General features: G+C 44.0%; 1 protein-coding gene across 1 annotated transcript in view; it reads right to left on the reverse strand.

The window, feature by feature from the left end:
* GNA13 (G protein subunit alpha 13) overlaps positions 1-18948 on the reverse strand; it is a 29178-nt gene extending 10230 nt beyond the window's left edge. The window contains exons 1-2 of the mRNA XM_027654524.1: positions 18647-18948; positions 16192-16418 (exon numbers count right to left, since the gene is read on the reverse strand). Of these exons, the coding sequence (XP_027510325.1) occupies positions 16192-16418; positions 18647-18929 (510 nt within the window). The 5' untranslated portion in view covers positions 18930-18948. The remainder of the gene's footprint in view (positions 1-16191; positions 16419-18646) is intronic.
* Positions 18949-18954: the final 6 nt, after the last annotated feature.

An 18954-nucleotide genomic window follows, 5' to 3' on the forward strand; every position in this document is an offset into this window, starting at 1 on the left:
ATTAGGACAGGAGTTACACCCTGATAACAACTTCCCCTCACTTCAATCTGAACTCTGAAAACTTATCTGGCATGAATATCAAACCTCACTATTAAATTGTGCCACCTAAGCATCTACCCTACCTGACTAGGGGAGGGTAAATAACAGGCCAAAAAGGGTTCTGGCAGACACATAAGCAAGGTATTTTTGCAAGTTTTCCAGGTACTAAAATAAGTTACATAACACAAGTAGATACCACACCTTGAAGTGTGCAATTTGAACATCAACTCTTAATGAGGCAAGACTGGGGCTCTGGTTGAAACATGCCTGGTGCTCGACACACCTGCAGGGAAAGAGTCCAACACACCTCTACCACCTTCCCTTCCCTTCTGTTTGGCTCAGCTGTCCCAGTTTTCTCTGGGATGACAAACTGCAGCAATAACACTAACCACTTTAGTGGCACTCAGCAACTACTGCTTGCCATGACAGCAGTATTGTACAACTACATCTTTTTCAGCACCCATTCTAGTCTCAATCCTGTAAGGTAAGTGTACAGGGAAGAACACTCCTATTTCACAGAAAATAAACAACCCTGATGCACAAATCCATCAAGCTCCCCAAGCAGGAGTAACAGGATCAGAATTCAGGCCTTCCAAGTGCTAAAACCACTGTCTGTAGATGAGTATTAAGGCAAAATAAAATTTAAGGTCAGATTTAATTTCTTTTTTAGGTGCCAGTAGGAGCTGGCAACCTGCCCTTCCCCACAGGGCTACATACAAATCAGCCAGATTCCAGACTCATTAAGTGGAGGTATTTATTCTAGAATACCTGGGCCTCAGAGGCTGTAAGTATTTGTGCGTGTGTGTGTGTAGGCAAACATGTATTTTCATCTCAGACATCTTCATCTTCATCTCTTTTTTATACTACTTACAGCAATGTCTACTCCCTAAAGAACCATTAACTCCACAGCACTGGAATACATAAGTCACTACCCTTCCTTTAAGTCTCAGGGCTCACTGCTACTGCAATGGATTGAGCAGTTGGGACAGACAAGTAAACTACAGCCTGGATAGGTCAGAAAACACCCCCCAGAAGCAGGTTCCTAAAAGAGGGGATTTCCTGCAGTCACAAATGCAAAATACAGGGGCCTGCAGCAACAGCAATGCTGCAGAGCCACGTGACACAGCAAAGTCACTGCCGGGAGGAACAGCGAGAAACCGGCTCTGCTTCCCCCGCTGTCACCGACCAGAGCCAACAGCAGGCAAGGATCAGGGTGGCCATGCTGAAACCCAAGAGATTGAACTATAAAATCCACCAGTTTAACACAGCTAATACAGCAGTGACATACCAGCTCCCTGCCTGTACATCATCAGCTCAGTCACTGGGCTCTCACCTCATGAAAATCTCTTCAGACAACAAACCCAACACACCAAGCGCCATCAACATGACTCAACTCTGCATCCAAGGACAACAGCTGTTCAATCCTTGGATGTTACCAATTTGCATCCAGAACCTTGAACAGCTTCAAACTCCTCTGTTCTTCCACCACACTCCAGCCACCCTTCCAGACCACAGCTACAAGGCAGGGCCCTGACTAGTGGGGATTTTCTGTCTGCCCTGGCCACGTTGGTAGCAGCAGGCTGAGCTCTGCTAACTACAGACACCACTGAGCTGCAAACCACCTCAGTGAACAGATCCTTATCAGAATGCACTACCATAGAACCAAAGAGTTTTGACCCATTTAAACAAGCTTCAAAAAGGCAGCATCACAAAGCAGCCAAGCAAGACTTCCAACCCCTTTCCAAAGGGTGAACCTACGTATTTTTTGCAAAAATTAAGAGAAAACACTGAAAAACCCAGAACACAACAACCAAGGAAAAGTCTTAATGCCACCTAATTTTTAAAAATTGGTAAGAAAATGATCCAGTCACATCCCTGTAAAACAGATCCAAAGACTACTTGGCAGACACAGAATTACATCTCTCTCAGTAAATTCATGACAGTGAGTGTATTTAAATGTCCGTATTCAACAGACACTTGTCACACCTAAAATTTCCCCTTAGACAAACTGTAAACTCTCTGGTTTACCCAAGATGAGTAGAAAAAAAGAGTCTGGGTTTCCCCCCTCTGCCCCACTAACTCCAGTGTGGCTCACCACGTCCAGCCCTGCCACGTGGCTGCCCCTCAGTCAACCTGTGGCTGTCACGCCACAAAGGAGCCACACCAAGGACAAAATCTGTACAGAACTGAGAAACTGCAGGATCTGCCCCCAAGGAAAAACTGCAGCTCTCCATCACATTCCTGTTGTCTTCACACCCACGTTCTGTGAGCACATAGGACGGAAATTTAAAGATTAGCTAAAAATATAAAGTGATGTCCCCAGAACAGGAAGGACCTTGACCTGTTGGAGCGAATCCAGAGGAGGCCACCAAGATGATCAGAGGGATGGAGCACCTCTGCTGTGAGGAAAGGCTGAGGGAATTGGGAATGTTCAGCCTGGAAAAGAGAAGGCTTTGGGATGACCTAATTGTGGCCTTCCAGTACCTGAAGGAGCCAACATGAAAGATGGAGAGAACTATCTACAAAGAGCCTGGAGCGACAGGACAGGACGGAATGGCTTCCCGCTGACAGAGTAGGTTTAGATTGGATATTAGGAAAAAATTCTTGCCTGTGAGGGTGGTGAGGCCCTGACAACAAACTGTGGCTGCCCCGTCCCTGAAAGCGTTTCAGGGCGGGTTGGACAGGGCTTGGAGCAACCTGGTCTTGTGGAAAGTGTCCCTCCAAACCCTTCTGTGATTCCATGTGATAGTCTTTAACTAGTCACAGCTGAACTTTTTTTTTTTAAATGCAGGTGAACCCTTTAAAGTAATTTTTACAGTTGAGCAGTTCTGAACTGCAAACCTCTGTGGCTTGGCTGAAGGTGAGCAGTGACCTGTGACACTGCAGACACCAACCATCCCACAGCACCTGACTCGTGCCCTGCCCTGCACCTAAAGCACAGCCCAAAGATGCCAATACCAGTGACAAAACCAAACACAGGCTTGAGCACATGAATACTGATGTACTGCAATAAAGCAAACCTCTTGAACACCCCTCAATACAACAGAATGAACCACCTACACATCAGCTCCAAAGACCTTCCGGTGTCACATGAGAGTGCTCTGGCTGTTTTAAACATTATTGTGTCACGTTGGGATATCAGATCTTAAGCAGTCCCTCTGACTGCTTGCAGCAGATGCCCTTTTTTGTTCAGATGGAATATACACATCTCAGCTGCAGCCCTTCAGCCTCCTCCTGATTCAGAAATGCATGTAAACCACAGGAAGTTGACTGTTAAATAGCTTTATTCATAACTGTCAAGTGGTCCATTTTCAGAAAGGTTTGAGTCAAACCAGCCTGTGTGCCTCCTGGAGCCTTGTGATCCTCACCGAGAGAGCCAAGGCAGCTCATCAGGAACGTGATTTACAAGAAAACACACCTAAATCATGCTCCTATCAAGGTGATGTTACCACAACAGCCTCCCTTACAACGCTGCATCTATTGTAACTACTTGCCAGTGCCTGTACAAGGAAATATCTCCAGTTTTACAGCTCACTCTCTCTCCAAAGACATGGTTACAGCACAGCTGGTGATTTACCTGCTGGTAAAACCAGAGCAGGTATCTTTTATAGCTGATACATGGCACAAAGATCACTGTCTAGTCAGTGCGTCAAGCGAAGTAACCACAGAAATATTTTTGGGGGAGGGGCAAAAAAACCCCAAAAAACTACATGAAATACACACCAGATGAACACATCTTTTAAACCCAGGAAGTGGCACCAATTTATTTGGTTTCCATGAAAACAATGTCAGCAATCTAAATACGATTTGCTGAAACCTTAGCACAGCCAAATGGCTTTTTAGCTCTTCAAGGGGAACAGGGACACTGCATTTTTTCCAAGAGTAATCGTTTAAAAAAGAAAGAGGAAAAAAACCCACCAAATAAAGATTAAGTCATCACAAGGTTTAAAGAAAGAAACACAATTTATCAAGTCATCTATGTCTGGCTGCAAGTTCAGTGGAACATACTGAACTGACAAGGCTTATTAAGTGTCTGAGATAATAAATCAGGTATTTTAAGAAAACAGGAGATATAACTTAGTAACTCTAGATCAGAGTTGAAGAGCCACCAAACATTTTCTCTTCCTGACCTTACTTGAATTTCTTAGAAAAGAGAAACAAACATTTCCTATTTAATTAAAAAACCATATAAACACAAACAAACAAAAACAACACACGAAAAAAAGCTTTTTTACAAGCCTAGTTTAGAGTAAGAACAAGCACCTACAATGTTTTTAGGCTGGTGTGTACATGCCTAAACTAACACACAAACCAAACCCATCCATAACATGGGAAAAGCAGCTTGAAGGAAGATGATGGAGGAATAACCAGAGCCTGGAAATTCTGCACCTTGCAGCACCCTAGTAATGCTTAGAGCACACACTCTGTCATGGACAGGTTTTTTCTGTTAGAGGCTTAATCCAGAAAAATCCATAGCTGAGGATTTTGGCAAAGAAACTCTAACAACCTTTATCTTCTTGCCATCCCACCCCAAGCTGATTCAAAAGCAGACTGACTGCAGATCAATAGTGCTCCCTCTGAAGCTGCACTAGATGTTTTCTGAAATGTCAGTAATAAACAGAGCTAAGGAGTGGAGAAACATTTTAGTCAAATCAATGCAGATTTCCAGTGTGAGAGAGATTAGAGAGCACAACCTCCTCCACCCAGACAGGGGATGTCTGTAACGTTACACAAAAGAGGGAGATGGTCCAGATGATATATTTATGCCATGAATGCATATCCTGATTATATTAATGAGCTCAAATTCACAATTGTCTTGACTGTTAGACCAGTAGAAGTTTAACCAAGTCTCATGTCGAGACATTGGACTGGTTGGGTTTCTTCTACTGGTCTCAGACTTGGAGATAAATAAAATAACCTTCACAGCTTTCAGATTTCTATAAATTAATTTCTTACCAGTCCCTCCTCCCAGTGCTTTCTAATGAGGATTCCTCTTCCAAACCTGCTCCACTCAACAGACTAGGAAAAAACTCCACAATCATACTTACACCTTGTTTACTCCAGGAACTAAATTTTAAAAATATACTTTCCCTATTTTATAGCAGCAATCCAGCAACGTTTGGAATCTCCTATGATGAGGGGAAACAATTTGTTTCTCAATTGCCACCCTGTGCTTCAACACTTGATATAACACTCTCTCTTCAAGCAGCATATTAACAGTGTTCTGGGAGTTTACAGTAAGCATATACATTAACTAGTTTTTAATAAGGTGCTGAAGGTATTAGGGGAAAGTGTGGAGGCAAGCAACAGTATATTTACTTACCAAACTGCAAATCTGGGTCAAAATATTTGAGTGTGCTAACACAAAACACATTTCCTGGCGAGATGTTTCCTTTCTCTAAGTGTTAATTATGGCCAAAGTTATGTTAAAACCAGGACAAACTGGCACTCCCACCAAAGCAGAGCAGTCCCCATTTATTCCCACATGAGCATTACTGTGGCCATGAGCAGAGCAGCCAACTGCTCCATGTGAAACTAATCCCAAACTGCCCGAAAAGGAAGGGTAAACTGCTGGGAAATGGCATTGCTGCCTGTGGAAGCATGAATGGCCCAGCCCTAGAAGGGCTGGAGCACAGACAGTGTGTGTCAAGACCACACATCTCAGATCTCCCAGCTCCTTTCTCTCCAGCTCAACCACCTGAATAGTCGCTTAAACCTGATCCACCCATTTCAAAGATAAAATTCGGTGCCCTGGAATCAATTCCTGTTTCTTTGCAAGACTGGAGAGTTCAGACACTTGCTGATCCAGGAGCACAAAATAATGCTGCTCTCCACCAATACACATCACAAATGCGTCACAGCTCGTCCCACCTCCGAGAGCACAAACCTATTTCCTCTTTCCAGCCCTCGAGCTGCAGCTCGAGCCGGGTTTGACTCTTTTCAAAGCCCTCAGAACTGCGTCACGCCGGGTAGAAGTGAAACCTGCCTTGTGTTCGGTCACACAAACTGAATATCTGCCCTAAAAAAAAGGAAAAGGTCCAAGTCCTGACTCACAGAAGCAATCTTTGGTAAAACCCTGTGGCAGCAGAGCTGGGCCACAGCGGGTGGAAGGTGCTCATTTCCAAAAGCACCAAAGGGAGGAGTCACACCAAGTTTATTTCGTGGCTGACATTTTTATCTTGCATAACAGTATTAACAAAGAAAGGTGAAGGGGTTTAAGAAGGGGTTTAACCCAATAATATCCCTTTAATCTATTATCCCCTATTTACTGTGTAATCCAATTAATCCATAATTCTCAAAATGTGGATAACAAATGGATGAAGACAGAGCACGCCAACCTGGGCTCCTGCACCCCAACTCCCTGGCAGCACCTGCCACATCCCAGGAGCTGAGAGTGACAGAGGGGACGTCACCAAGTCAGCCTGGAACTAAATAATCCCAACATGCCCCTGGCATCAGCTGCTGCTCCTTCTTGCACCCAGTTCAGCACTGCTCTCCCTTCCAAGTGCCCCTCACTCAGCTCAAACTCTGATTTCCTTCCATCAGAACAGCATTTCCACAGTTTCATATGCAACATGCCATCCTAATTAAAACTCTAAAAAGAATTCTAATCTGCATAGTAGTGTGCCACAGAGGAAACTGTTCCAGTTTTCAATTACTTTCCTAAGAGGGAAGAAATTCAGTTTCCATTTTCCTTAGCTAGGTACAAACCCCCCTTCTCCTAAAGGAATTTAATTGACAGATTCTTAACAAGACTTGCTTCAAAATATGCAAATTCACTACAGCTTTTAGGTATGAAACAGCATTCCATTAAAGTCTACAAAACTACAATTTCTTCCATGCCAGGCACTCTGTTACCATATTGCTAATTCTGAAAGACTTCTTGGAAACCAGGATGTGCCATATTCTAGAAACAGATGAAAAATTTAAGAAGCTGCTGAGACTCTTTCCAACAATTAAAAGTCCCAGAAATGCACAGCATTTTATCCTGGAGTGAAGAAATTCTTTACTGTGTGGATGCTGAGGCACTGGAACAGTGGAAGTGTTCAAGGCCAGGTTGGATGGGACCTGGAGCAATCTGGACTAGTGGAAGGTGTCCCTGCCCAAGGTAAGGGATTGGAACAAGATGATCTTTAAGGTCCCTTCCAATCCAAATCATTCTAGGATTCTCTGGTATTCCTTGGGATCAACAATGTTTCCAGATAGGAAGCAAACTCAAGGCTGCTGCAGCCCCTTCTGGAGATCAGAGCCAGGATAAGGAACACAATAACTGGCACATGGGACACACCACAGCACCAGAGCATCTAACCAAGAGGCTGCTGTTTGCCAGAACTTCAACAGAAATTAACCCATGAAAGCAAATTAGGATACGCTCTCCACAAGGATCAGGTGCACTCTGTTTCTCCAAAGATCTTTTTATTCTCTCCCTAAGTATTTACAATCCAAACTCCTCTACCAGAAAGCTTACTTTAGGAAAGACACTGATACTGCAAAAGATTTTCCAATTTCATTGATGAAACCCCTCTTCCAAGTCACAGAACACACAGTCCCAGAAATCCTATGAAAACACAGCCACCTCCCAGTTACTATTTACACTCTGGGAAGCATCTATATAAACCTCGAGATGTTTTGCACACAAAACAGACTGGAACCAGACTGTAAACATTTGCTCTTCTTTCAGAGCACTGACCCACTGGCTCCATGACTTCATGTGTTTGCAACTCAAACTGCATTTAATCTAACGCTGGAGCAGTGGTGAGTCTGCAAATCTGCCATCCATCACTGAGAGCTTTACTTGCTTCCAAGCTGTACAAGGCCGGCAAAGGCTCCCAAAAACATGACAAATATTTGGCATGTGGAAGCGTATCAGCACTAAAACTGGCCATACTGAACTTTAGGATGCTTGAAAAGTCCATTATTGCATAAACTCTGCACTAAATCACAGCATTCAAAAGCAGAACCCTGAACTGGATCCCAGCGCATTTCTCTAGGATTCAAAGTACATTTGGTTCCTATTTCAGCCTCATGAGAAATCCAGATGACCAAATGCTTTTTAGTTCCTTCCTCTGCCTCAATTAGCAGAATCCATTTCAATTAAGTTCTGGTATTTCTGTTGGCAAATGGTGATGTGCTAATAAACCAGCTCTGGTTACAAGACATCTGACAAAACTCAGTGGTAACTTATTGGGTCTTGTGAAAGATCTACCTGTACCATTAGCTGAATGTTGGCATCATTAAAATTTACTAAAAGCTGTGACTAAAGAGCTAAAAGTAACAGTAAAGTACATAAGAATTCCTAAACAGCAACAACATCCAAGAGGCTGCAAACATTTCCTGTCACTTACAGAATTTCATACTATAAATTAACTAAAACTAGAAAGTAGAAATTACTTATTAGAGCAACTATATAAGTGTTTGCTAATGGAAGTTAAAGGTCCTGACACCACCCACATGTAAAATTTTAGTAATCAGCCTGCACTGAGGTTTTTTAAGCACGATTTTGTGTAGATGTTTTGCAACACAGATGGTGTCAGTGCACTGTGTTTCCACGCCTGGAAATTCTGCATCCTCTTTATTTGGTCACCAGTGGGTGATCAAATACCATCATGTGCCCAGAGAGAGAAGTGCTCCGGGCAGGCTGCCGAGATCCCAAACGTTTGTTTAACATTATTTCTCTACATCATTAAACAAAGGAAAAAGATACAGAAGCTCTGTATGATCACACGTTCCTGTACCCTCCATCCAGAAAATTTGGGATCTTTTCAGTTCCTTGGATAAGTCACTGAAGAGGAGTGTGATATTCCACTTACTTAAACTGAGGAGGCTCTGAAGCACTGGGAGATTTAAGGCATGAATGACCATGATGGAGAGAGGGGTGCAACATGGTACAGTGAATTGAGTGCTGGGAAAGGCAGCTCACTGCCTATTATAACCCAAAAATTTCCTTCTCTGTAATAGCTGAAGTTGTCAGTTATTGTGATGATAAAGGATTCAGGGTGTTTTCTCTATTTAAAATTTCTCAGCTTTTCCAGTTGTATTACCTGATGTTTCTTGTGAACACAGACATGCAAGTGGAGAAGGTATTGCAAGTAATTAGGACCTCTTTTAGCTGCTGCTGAAGCCTTAAACATTTTCTTGATCACCATTTAAATTCAACCCATCAGTCTACTCTGGGGTTAAACATAAGGATGAGCCTCCAGGATTATTCACATTTTTATTTGGATTAAATACCTTCATAGTTTGAGGCTGATGAGTTAACCAATAATGTGTTCCATGGCCCATTCCTTCAGCTTAAGATATAAACAAAGTCTTCATATTCCAGAGCAATACAAGATACCACTCGGTATCAAGTGGCCTCTGTCAGCCTGTCGTCCTGTAAAAGGGCAGGCTCTGCACCTCTGAAATTATTTGTGATAAATTTAGATATTACCAAGGAAAAAAGTGGCAGCAGACACAATGCTGGACTGGTATTGCTTTTCTTACATAGTCAAGTTGGCTGCACTCGGGTTTTCTCACATTTTCTTAAGCAACTTCCTCAGCTGCCACAAGCTGAAGTTTCCTGCCCCTTTGCTACTTCTGCGTGAGAGGTGCAGTGTGAACCCAGAGCATAAAAACAACATTTACCATTAACTGAAGTTTAGGACAATAAAGAGCCAAAAAAGTCACCCAAAACAACCTGAGTGCAATACTTGCTCTGTGAGACCAGACTGGAGTCTTACAGTAAACTCAAATTAGGGAACAGCAGCACAAACCAACACTGCACCTGGCACAGCATCCTGAAGGATCCCATATTTACATATGTAAAAGATCACCCCATATTCTTTGCCCCAGGTGCAAAATATAGAGATGGAAGATCACAGATGCATTTGCACATGTTTTGCCAGCACGGAGATTTGCTGACAGCCACGAGTGCTGGGACTGTGCAGGGTCTGTGCTTGGGAAGTCATTCCTAAATGGACAGAGAACGGTGCAGCCATTGCTGTGTTTAAATTCCAAAGTCTGTAAGGAGGCAGTTCCACAGGTACCAACATGTAGGACCTTGCAGGTGAGTAGCCAGCACGGAAATGAGCTCGGAATGAATGTTTGTCCCGAGGTCTCACGTTACACTGCACACAGCAGGAACAGCAAAAGCTCCTCTAACACATTTGCACCCATTTAAAACAATCTGCTGGGAAAAGGTTCACACACCCAAGATATGAATGTTCATATTCAGAAGAGTATTTATATTTTATACTGATGTAATCAAGGCTCAGTTACAGAAATCCAATTTTTTGCAAGAAGTAGGTCACCCTTTAGGCTTCTGCAATAAAATGTTTAGGAAACTAAGGCACATGACTATCAACAGGACACAGCTTGTTGGAGACAGAGTATGCACAAGAACACATCCCTCTGCTCCCACACTGCAATTCTTCATTTTAAAAGTAGTAGTTCTCATCAAACAGATCATATAATCCCAAAATGGTTTGGGGTCAAAGGGACCTTAAAGATTATATCATTTCAACCCCTCTGCCACAGTCAGGGACACCTTCCAGTAGACCAGGATGTTCAATATCTGAAATGGGTTTGAATTAGGAATCCCATCCTCAGAGACTGCACTGAAGCCAGGCAGAAAAGGCACACAGGGCTCCAAAAGGTTGCTGGCATTCCTGGTTGGAAAACAGCTCATCATGCTTCTGTCTGGCACGTGTGTGCTGGGATGACATGTCCACACCGAGACAGCTCCTACTGAGACCTCTCAATCACGAGCCACAGCTGGGCTTAAAAATAACAGTAACAAAAAATAAAAATATAAACAAGAAAAATAGTAATATTCAAAAAAAGAATATGGCAAAGGTGTTCTTCAGTAAGACCAGACCAGCATCAACTGGCAATACAAGACCAGTCCACTCTCCAAACACTTCAATATTTCGCTGCTAACAAGAAAGGTCAGCAGACAGGAAAGGAGGAGTGGTGGAAAGGGAAGAAGGCAATCCCAGAAAAAGCCTTTCTAGGTACAGGAACTCACAGAGGCTGAAACAGAAATCCTAATCCCAATTTGGAAGATGGTTAAAAAATGACACTTTTTGTTAAATTAGTATAAAAGTCCACCTGAAGAACATTTGGCTAAACTGAAATACTACAGTCAATTCCCACTACCAAAGCACTGGCACACACTGAAGGGGTTTTGCCACAAACCCTGAATAAGGACACTCAAGTCTCTATTGTTGGACTCTAGAGTTAATCCCTACATGGAGTCTTATTAATACCAACTCAAAGCCAGCATTATCTTGTCATTGGGGCAGGAGAAACAGCAATTCCTCCAAGTCTTTTCTGAGGATTTAAATGACTCATTTTTGAGTATGAATTTGTAAAGCACTCTTCTTTCCATAGTTCAAGCAATGATCTTTGATAAAGCCTTTTCACATAAAGACCAAAAGATGGCAAATAGCCCTTTCCAAGGGCTTTAAGGAGTCATGTTCACATGCCATCCTGTGATCTGATCTTTGGCAGAGCTATTGATTTAGAAAAGAGGGGAAAACATTTCAACACATAAAAGCAGCAGCTTTTTGGGTTTTCACACACAAATTTAAGCAACACTCAACATAATTACAACATCGTATTTCAATAAAATAACTCTGAATTATGTGATTAAATGCCCAAACAGTCATTGCAGGTGTTTACAGAAAGGCTTCTGAAAGTCAGTATCACACACATGGTGTGGGCACACTGATGAATGGCAGGTAAGATATTCTTTTTGCAGGCCCTGCACCTGGGACTTCAGAGAGATGCTGCACCCTGACCTCACAGCTGTTCCACAGGATGGGCATCCACCCCCCAAAAGGGGAAGATCTCAACATCTGGAAACCCAGTCTGGCTTCACACACAGTTGACCTCTGCAGGATCCTGCTTTATAATCAAGCACATTTCAAGGATGTGCTGCTTGTGCACCTGAAAGAACACTAAACTTCAGGGTCCATTTGAGGACTCATCATTTCAGCAGAGCAAACTTACTGTTCTCGTGCCCAGCAACACTCAGAGACAGAACCCAAAAAAGCCCAAGGAGAAAAAGATGAAACACAATACAATCTCCCAGTAAGCTGAACAACACTTGCCAAAAACACTAATCTGCAACAGCAGAATGCTACAGGTAAAACTGCAGCAGAGCTGCCACTACAACTTCAAGCAGAACACGCCTTTTCCTGTCTTCTATAATCTGATCTAGCACTTGCAGACACATCACAGAAGCAGCAGTGATCCAGAGGTAAGTGCATATCCTATAATCCTTACTGTACCACCTCTGGATGATCTGTGCAGTTCTTTGCAAATATGGACAAAATATTTGCAAATTTTGTTATGCCCTCGCATAACAAAAACATCAACAATATGCAACATAATTTGCAAGTAGGGCAAAAAGTATCTGTCTGAAGATCAACAACTGCTGGTAGCAAACATCCAAACCCACCCAAAAGTTATCTTTAACAAGAACAAACCTAGAAAACATCCAAAGCTTATCGTGCATCTGAGCAACTCGGCTCTCATCCCACTTTTCCATTCTCGTTGAACCAGGAGACTCCTGGAGACTACTTCAAAAGGCTTCTCTCTGAACAGCTCTCACACAGCAAATTCAAGAAATGACTGATGTCAGAGGTGCTGTACAAGGCTGCTCTTACTCACCAGTGCCTTCCTCGGTGTTACAAGATACAAAACACCAACCAATGCTCAGCTGCCACAGTGCCACACAAACCCTCACAGCCACACACCCAGCAGCTCCCCAGGATGAGCAGCAAAGCCGGGCAGTGCCCAGGTCAGTCAGTTTGCATGCTGCAGAATTAAGATAATGGGGATGTTTATCCAAGTTATTTCGGGAGATTTTCACCGGAAATCAAGTAGCAACGAGAAACGTGAAATGTTAATTAGGTGTCAGAAAGCGTTGGGCTGGTTCACATTAATTCTGTAACTCATCCCTGTCAGCCACCTGACAAAGAGGTGAAAGCAGCTCAGTAGATGAAGGAGGGAAAGCCTGAGATGAGCAGAATCTCCAGTGTAAGCTACAGAGCCAGGACAGCCTGTAGTTAACTGTGTTAGCGGAACAATCACCTGAATGACTTCAGTTTGTAATAAAATGTGTGGGATTATAACATTAACCACCTGGGAAGTACTGAAGTGGCAAATATTGCAACTAAGCTGTAATTAGCTCTTTCCAGTTTTAAAGCACTACACAAGCGTGACCTAATGAATTTTCATAAATACATGTTGCTAGTGGCCAGAAGGTCCCTATTTTTATACCAAGGAAAATAAATCATACTGACAATCCCATGACCACTTGAGTTAACAAAATGAGGAAGGACACTCCAGCGAACTAGGCATGGAAATGCTGATTTCTGATTCCATTAAAATACAACCAAGTTCTGTTTTTTCCCCTTTCATGCTGCTATAAAAAGACCACATTGTTTCTTCAGGCTCCCAGCATCATCTCTGGCATCGACAGTGAAAGATGGTGGGGAAAAACCAAAAAAGCAAGAACAGCTCAATGATCTCTCACAAATGTACACGTAGCTTGAAGTTTTAACAACATACAAGCAGAAACTTCAATCCTAAACCTCCTTTCTCTGTACTTCCTATCTGCCCAAGTTACAAATGGTTTCAACACTACACACTCTTGCTTCCTTTCCTCCAGAATTTCTATGTAAATTTTGACATTTTTCACTCCTTACCCATCACTGCTCCATTTTTCATTTGCTCACCTCTAGCTCTGCCCCAAAGTGTCCTATTGCCATGACAAACAACACCTCCCCAGCACTCCTGCCTGTGCTCTCTTAGCATGAAACATGTTTTTCAGTGCAGTGTCAAACTTGGATCAGTGAAAAAAGTTAAACTCGTTTAACAGTCTGCAAAGGAGCACATACAGTCCAGTAATATTCCTCCACCCTGCTCAGTCCCAGCACTTTACACTGCTTTCGTGGCACTTTTCCTTCTCCCACTCATCTAATGGTTGCTGGTATCTCTCCCTCATTACATTTTTTTGCCACAAGCAATTGAACTGGAAGCAGAACAGTATTTTCCCTTTATTCTCTATTCTACAGTGTTAACACTTTTCAGAGTTGAGCCTTTACTTCAAGAGTCAGCACTGGACATGACCGATCTGTCTGCGATCTGTCTGAGTCTCTCCCAACTTCCCCCTGCTCTATCTCCTGACTCGGACACGCCTGTCACTCCCTCCTTAACCATTTGTGTCCTTCTTCCTTCTTACAGCACAGACCTAAACTCTCCAAACACTCCTGACAGCAGGTACAGCAAAACCCCACGCTGCCTCCAGGAGCTTCCCACCCTCCTGCAGCCCACATGGAGCTCTGGCAGAACTTAAGCTGAAGCTCACTGGGGTAAAACTGAGACTTCATGCTTGGCCAGCACAGATCACAGTGCCTGCACTCAACACAATGACATCATTCAGCTGCCTTTTTTTTAATCATGTTTATAACTTGGCATAAATATGTCCGGTTGCGATTTTGAAAGGATTTAGGAAATAAAGCAATGTAAGTATAAATAAAGCAGTTACCTTGCTTTCAAAGATTATTAGGACACCACTCAACCATTAAGAGCACTTAAAAAATAGTCTTGAGTTCTGTCTAGAGCACGACACTATCCACACATACTTCTGCAGAGAATTGCACAAATTTAGGGATTCCCAGAAAAAAAACAGTACCTTTTTTTTTCATAAGATTCAGAAGAACACATTCTTCACATCCCACTCAAAGTGAAACTCTGCACATGTTTCAGTTATGGAAAGAACCTACTTCTCAGAGACTCAAGGCGACAGAACAGTAACAGCTCCCTTTCCTTTGCTACGCAACCTCCAGTCACTGAACATGTTTAATCAAAGGCAAAACTGTTTTATTTAACAGATTTTACAACAGATCCCTCCAGCACAGCAATTACACCACTAGAATTCACATCTGCACCAGAACTGGTTGTTGACTATAGCAGAGCAATTACCCTTTTATGATCCCTTCGGCAAGGAGCAAACGGTCTCATTAGAAACTTATTTACAGAGCTGAGCTCTGTGCTGAGCAGGTGATAGGCCACCAGAGCACCTGCCCATACTGCAATCTCCAGAAGACATTCCATGATCAGGGCAATACATATTTACAGCATATTTACACAACCTCTTTAAGTCAAGAGTATGATTACACAACCATTCATAATAGCTCAACAGGAGACACCATGAGCTATTGTTCAGATTCACACTAACACAAAGGTTATTTTTAAGACATAAAAACACAAAGCCACTTAGGTTTGAGAGATCTAGGAGAACAGATTTAATCTATTTTAAGGTTCTCAACCCCCACCCCCACAAAACCCTATGCCACTGGCATACAACAAGTCTATGAATCAAGAAACAACAAATTTAAGTTGAATTTTTCATTTCCTTTTGAAACATTTGTATGGAAACAGAGCAAAAGGACTTCAGCTGTCATGGACAGTTAAAGCTCCAGCTCAAGAATGAAGAGGTTTCTTTTTCCTTTCCAGTCCCACTACTGAATTGTGTACTCCACATCCCAGCCCTGCTCTTAAATTGTATATTCCACCTTCAGCTGAGAACTTCAACGTAACAAAAATCTCATTACATGAGTATTAACACAGACATTCAAAATTAAACAGGAAGTATACAGAGGGAATGTTTGCTAGATTGCTCAAACTGGAATAGAGAAGGGAGTGGTTTTTAAATTCTTCTCATTAACCCATGCATATCTTTTCTTCAAAAAAATCACATTACTATTAAGCCTGCCTTTATTGCAAACCATTTTATTTTTGGTTTGGTTTTTTAAGTCGATGCATTAGTTAACAAAGGGTGGTAACAAACATATGGTGAAAACACTGTGCAGGTATCAGCTTTGCTAGAGAACATAAAAGCCCTCAGTACCTCGGCTTTCCCACATATGAAATGAGGACAATTACGTCAGAATCTCTTTTTTATTATTATTATTAAAAGAAAGGGGTGGGGGGGGAAGTAGCTAAATGCATCTGTGTGCAATACCACAGAGGAACAGCCAGCCACAGAGCAACGCTTCAGATCCAGGAGGCGGCGGCTCGAGCGGCGTTTTAGGGAAAAAGCAACGCAGGAACAAGGATCACCCAGGGACCCAATCAAAGGCAGGGAGCCCCAAATCTTACCAGCTGGAACTCCCTGCGCCTGTCGTACGCGTGCTGGATGCCACTGTCTGCCCACAGGGCCCGGATGGCCGGCAGGTAGTCCAAGAAAACGTTGGTCTCCACCATGCCCTGCACCACGGTGACCGCGCGGGTGTCGAAAGCCATCACCTTGTCTCCGTTGCTCTGGTTGGCAGGATCTCCCCAGGGGATATGGAGTTTCTCTCTGGCATCCACGAGGACTCTCACACCTTGAAGGACAAGGAAGAGCACCGAGATTAGAGTTTCTCAGCATCTACTGTTTCACCAGCACAGAGTCAAACAATGCACTCCCTCTGCACAAAGCTCGGTAGGAACATCCAGTTCCTACTGGATGGACTCAAACCACGGCATTTGCAGGGAATATCAAAACTCAGACAGACCATCACCACAGTCAACAGGATAATACCCATAGTGCAAGTTTAACTCTGGAAAAAGTGCTGTTTTTAATGACTAATTCCCCAATCTGTGCTACCAAATGCTTTCACCTGGCACAAATACAAGACAAATTAAGCATATTTAAGACTTTATTTCAAAAGATGTTAAACCACCTGTTGGCTTATTTTAAAGTTCTCTAATCTTTGTGTTATCAAATTAATATCTAGTTATATCAAATTATAGAGTGTATCTCTATCACTGAGAGTATTTCTATCACTGCCTTGAACATTTTCTGAGATATGAAGACATTTACTAAAATCACTGCACTTTATAAAAGCATGTTTTTACAGTTTAAGTGCAGAAGGAGTTGTATTACCTATAGACTTTCCCACACTTTTGTGGTTGTTTTGGTAAATATTCTCTAGGAGAAAAGGAGTATTTTAAACTTCTTTCCAAAGTCCTTATACCCACTGTGCTCATACTAATAAAGGAAATGCAGGGAAATGATTTATAGTACTAAATTAACAAATGAAAAAAATAGAAAGAAAATTCCAGAAAGAATAAGCAACTGCAAAGGCATGGGGAAAGATATAAGGAAATCAAGATGTGGTAACAAATGACTGTACAGTAACATACTTGTTCAATGCCAGAGTGTCTCTTTCCATGATTTTTCTACCTGTCGAAGGCAGGTATTTGTCAAATCTATCTGTGACTGCAGGAAAACAGCTTCCAAAACAGACCTGAAGTTTTTACACGTATACTTTCACAGAGTTCGAAGTACCTTTATTAATAAACTTTAACCTGGCCAACATACACACTTGTGACTTCTACTGCCCTGCTATGAATAGCTTTTCCAGGCTTGATTCATCATCAGGTTTGTAAAACAATTCTCTTTGAGAATCACTGGATTTTCAGGGGCTGACAAGGCTTTGCGGTTTTGAGAAAGTTCATTAAGACTTTGTCCAGCTATTAAAGAGTCCAAACTGAAAACCTGATGGGTAATTGGGCTAAGAGATTAAATGAGTGAGGACGACCAATAAAGCTGGGATGACAGCAGTGAAATCAAGCGTCCGCTCCTAAATCGTGTGTGGAGGTTTTGGCAAAGCATCTATGAAAAAGTGGCTCTGCCCCTGGGTTCCTGTTAATTGATGTGTCAGCCGAGTTTCCAACACGACGGCAGCGATTCTTCCAGTGCAGTGAAACGCTGAGAGCACAGGGCACGGCTCCTCCTCACGCACTTCCAGGTGCATCTTCCCCCCCATCCATTACCGCTCATTACCGCGATCGCATTACCGGGAAATCACAGAATCACGGAATCAATTAGGTTGGAAAAGATCGCTGAGATCATCGAGTCCGGCCTACGACCGAACACCAACCTTGTCAACCAGATCAGAGCATTTAGTGCCACGTCCAGTCTCATTAAACACCTCCAGGGATGGGGACTCCAGCACCTCCCTGGGCAGCCCAATCCAATGTCTATTCACCCCTTCTACGAAGAAATTCTTCCTGATGTCCAACGTAACCCTCCCCTGGCGCAGGTTAAGACTGTGTCCTCTCATCCTGTCACCTGTTACCTGGGAGCAGAGCCCGACCCCCACCTCGCTACAACCTCCTTTCAGGTGTCTGTAGAGAGCGATAAGGTCACCCCTGTGCCTCCTTTCCTCCAGGATGAGCCCCCCCAGCCCCCTCAGCCGCTCCTGGTGCTCCAGACCTCCCCTGGAGCCGCTCCAGCCAGGGACCAAACGCCAAATCCCGGGACCTCACGGGCTCAACCCGCTGCTCCCGGGGCCGCCCCGCGGGCCGCACCCGGGCGGTGACACCCGGCGGGCCCGGAGGGGCTGCGCCCCGACCCGGGGGGGGGGAAGGACGAGGCGCCGCGACAGCGCGGGATGAAGAGGAGGAGGAGGAGAAGGAGGAGTAGAAGGCGGTGGCCCCGCCGCTCCCCCGGCCCGCGGGACCCGCCCGAGCCGCCTCCCCCCGCCCCGGCCCGGCCGGGCCCGGCGCTCGCAGGGCAGGGCAGGGCAGGGCGGCCCCGGCCCCGCCGCCCTCACCCACCACCCACCCTTGATCACGTTGCTGTAGATGGTGGCGCGGAACTCCTCGCGGGCCGCGCGGTCCCAGTCCTGCCCGTGGATGATCCGCATCTGCTTCAGGAAGGTGGACTTGCCGCTCTCGCCCGCGCCCAGCAGCAGGATCTTGACGAGGCGCTTCACGTAGGTCTTCTCGCGGTTGAGGCACTTGTCGATCTCCTTGGACTTGCGCTGCTGCTCGGCCTCGCCGCTGGTGAGGAGGCAGCCGGGGAAGCAGCCGGACAGCGCGGAGCGGGACGGCAGGAAATCCGCCATCTTAGCGAGCGCTGCCAGCGAGGGG

The sequence above is a fragment of the Corapipo altera genome, unplaced genomic scaffold (assembly GCF_003945725.1).
Source record: "Corapipo altera isolate COAL_440 unplaced genomic scaffold, ASM394572v1 343, whole genome shotgun sequence".
Lineage (NCBI taxonomy): Eukaryota > Metazoa > Chordata > Aves > Passeriformes > Pipridae > Corapipo > Corapipo altera.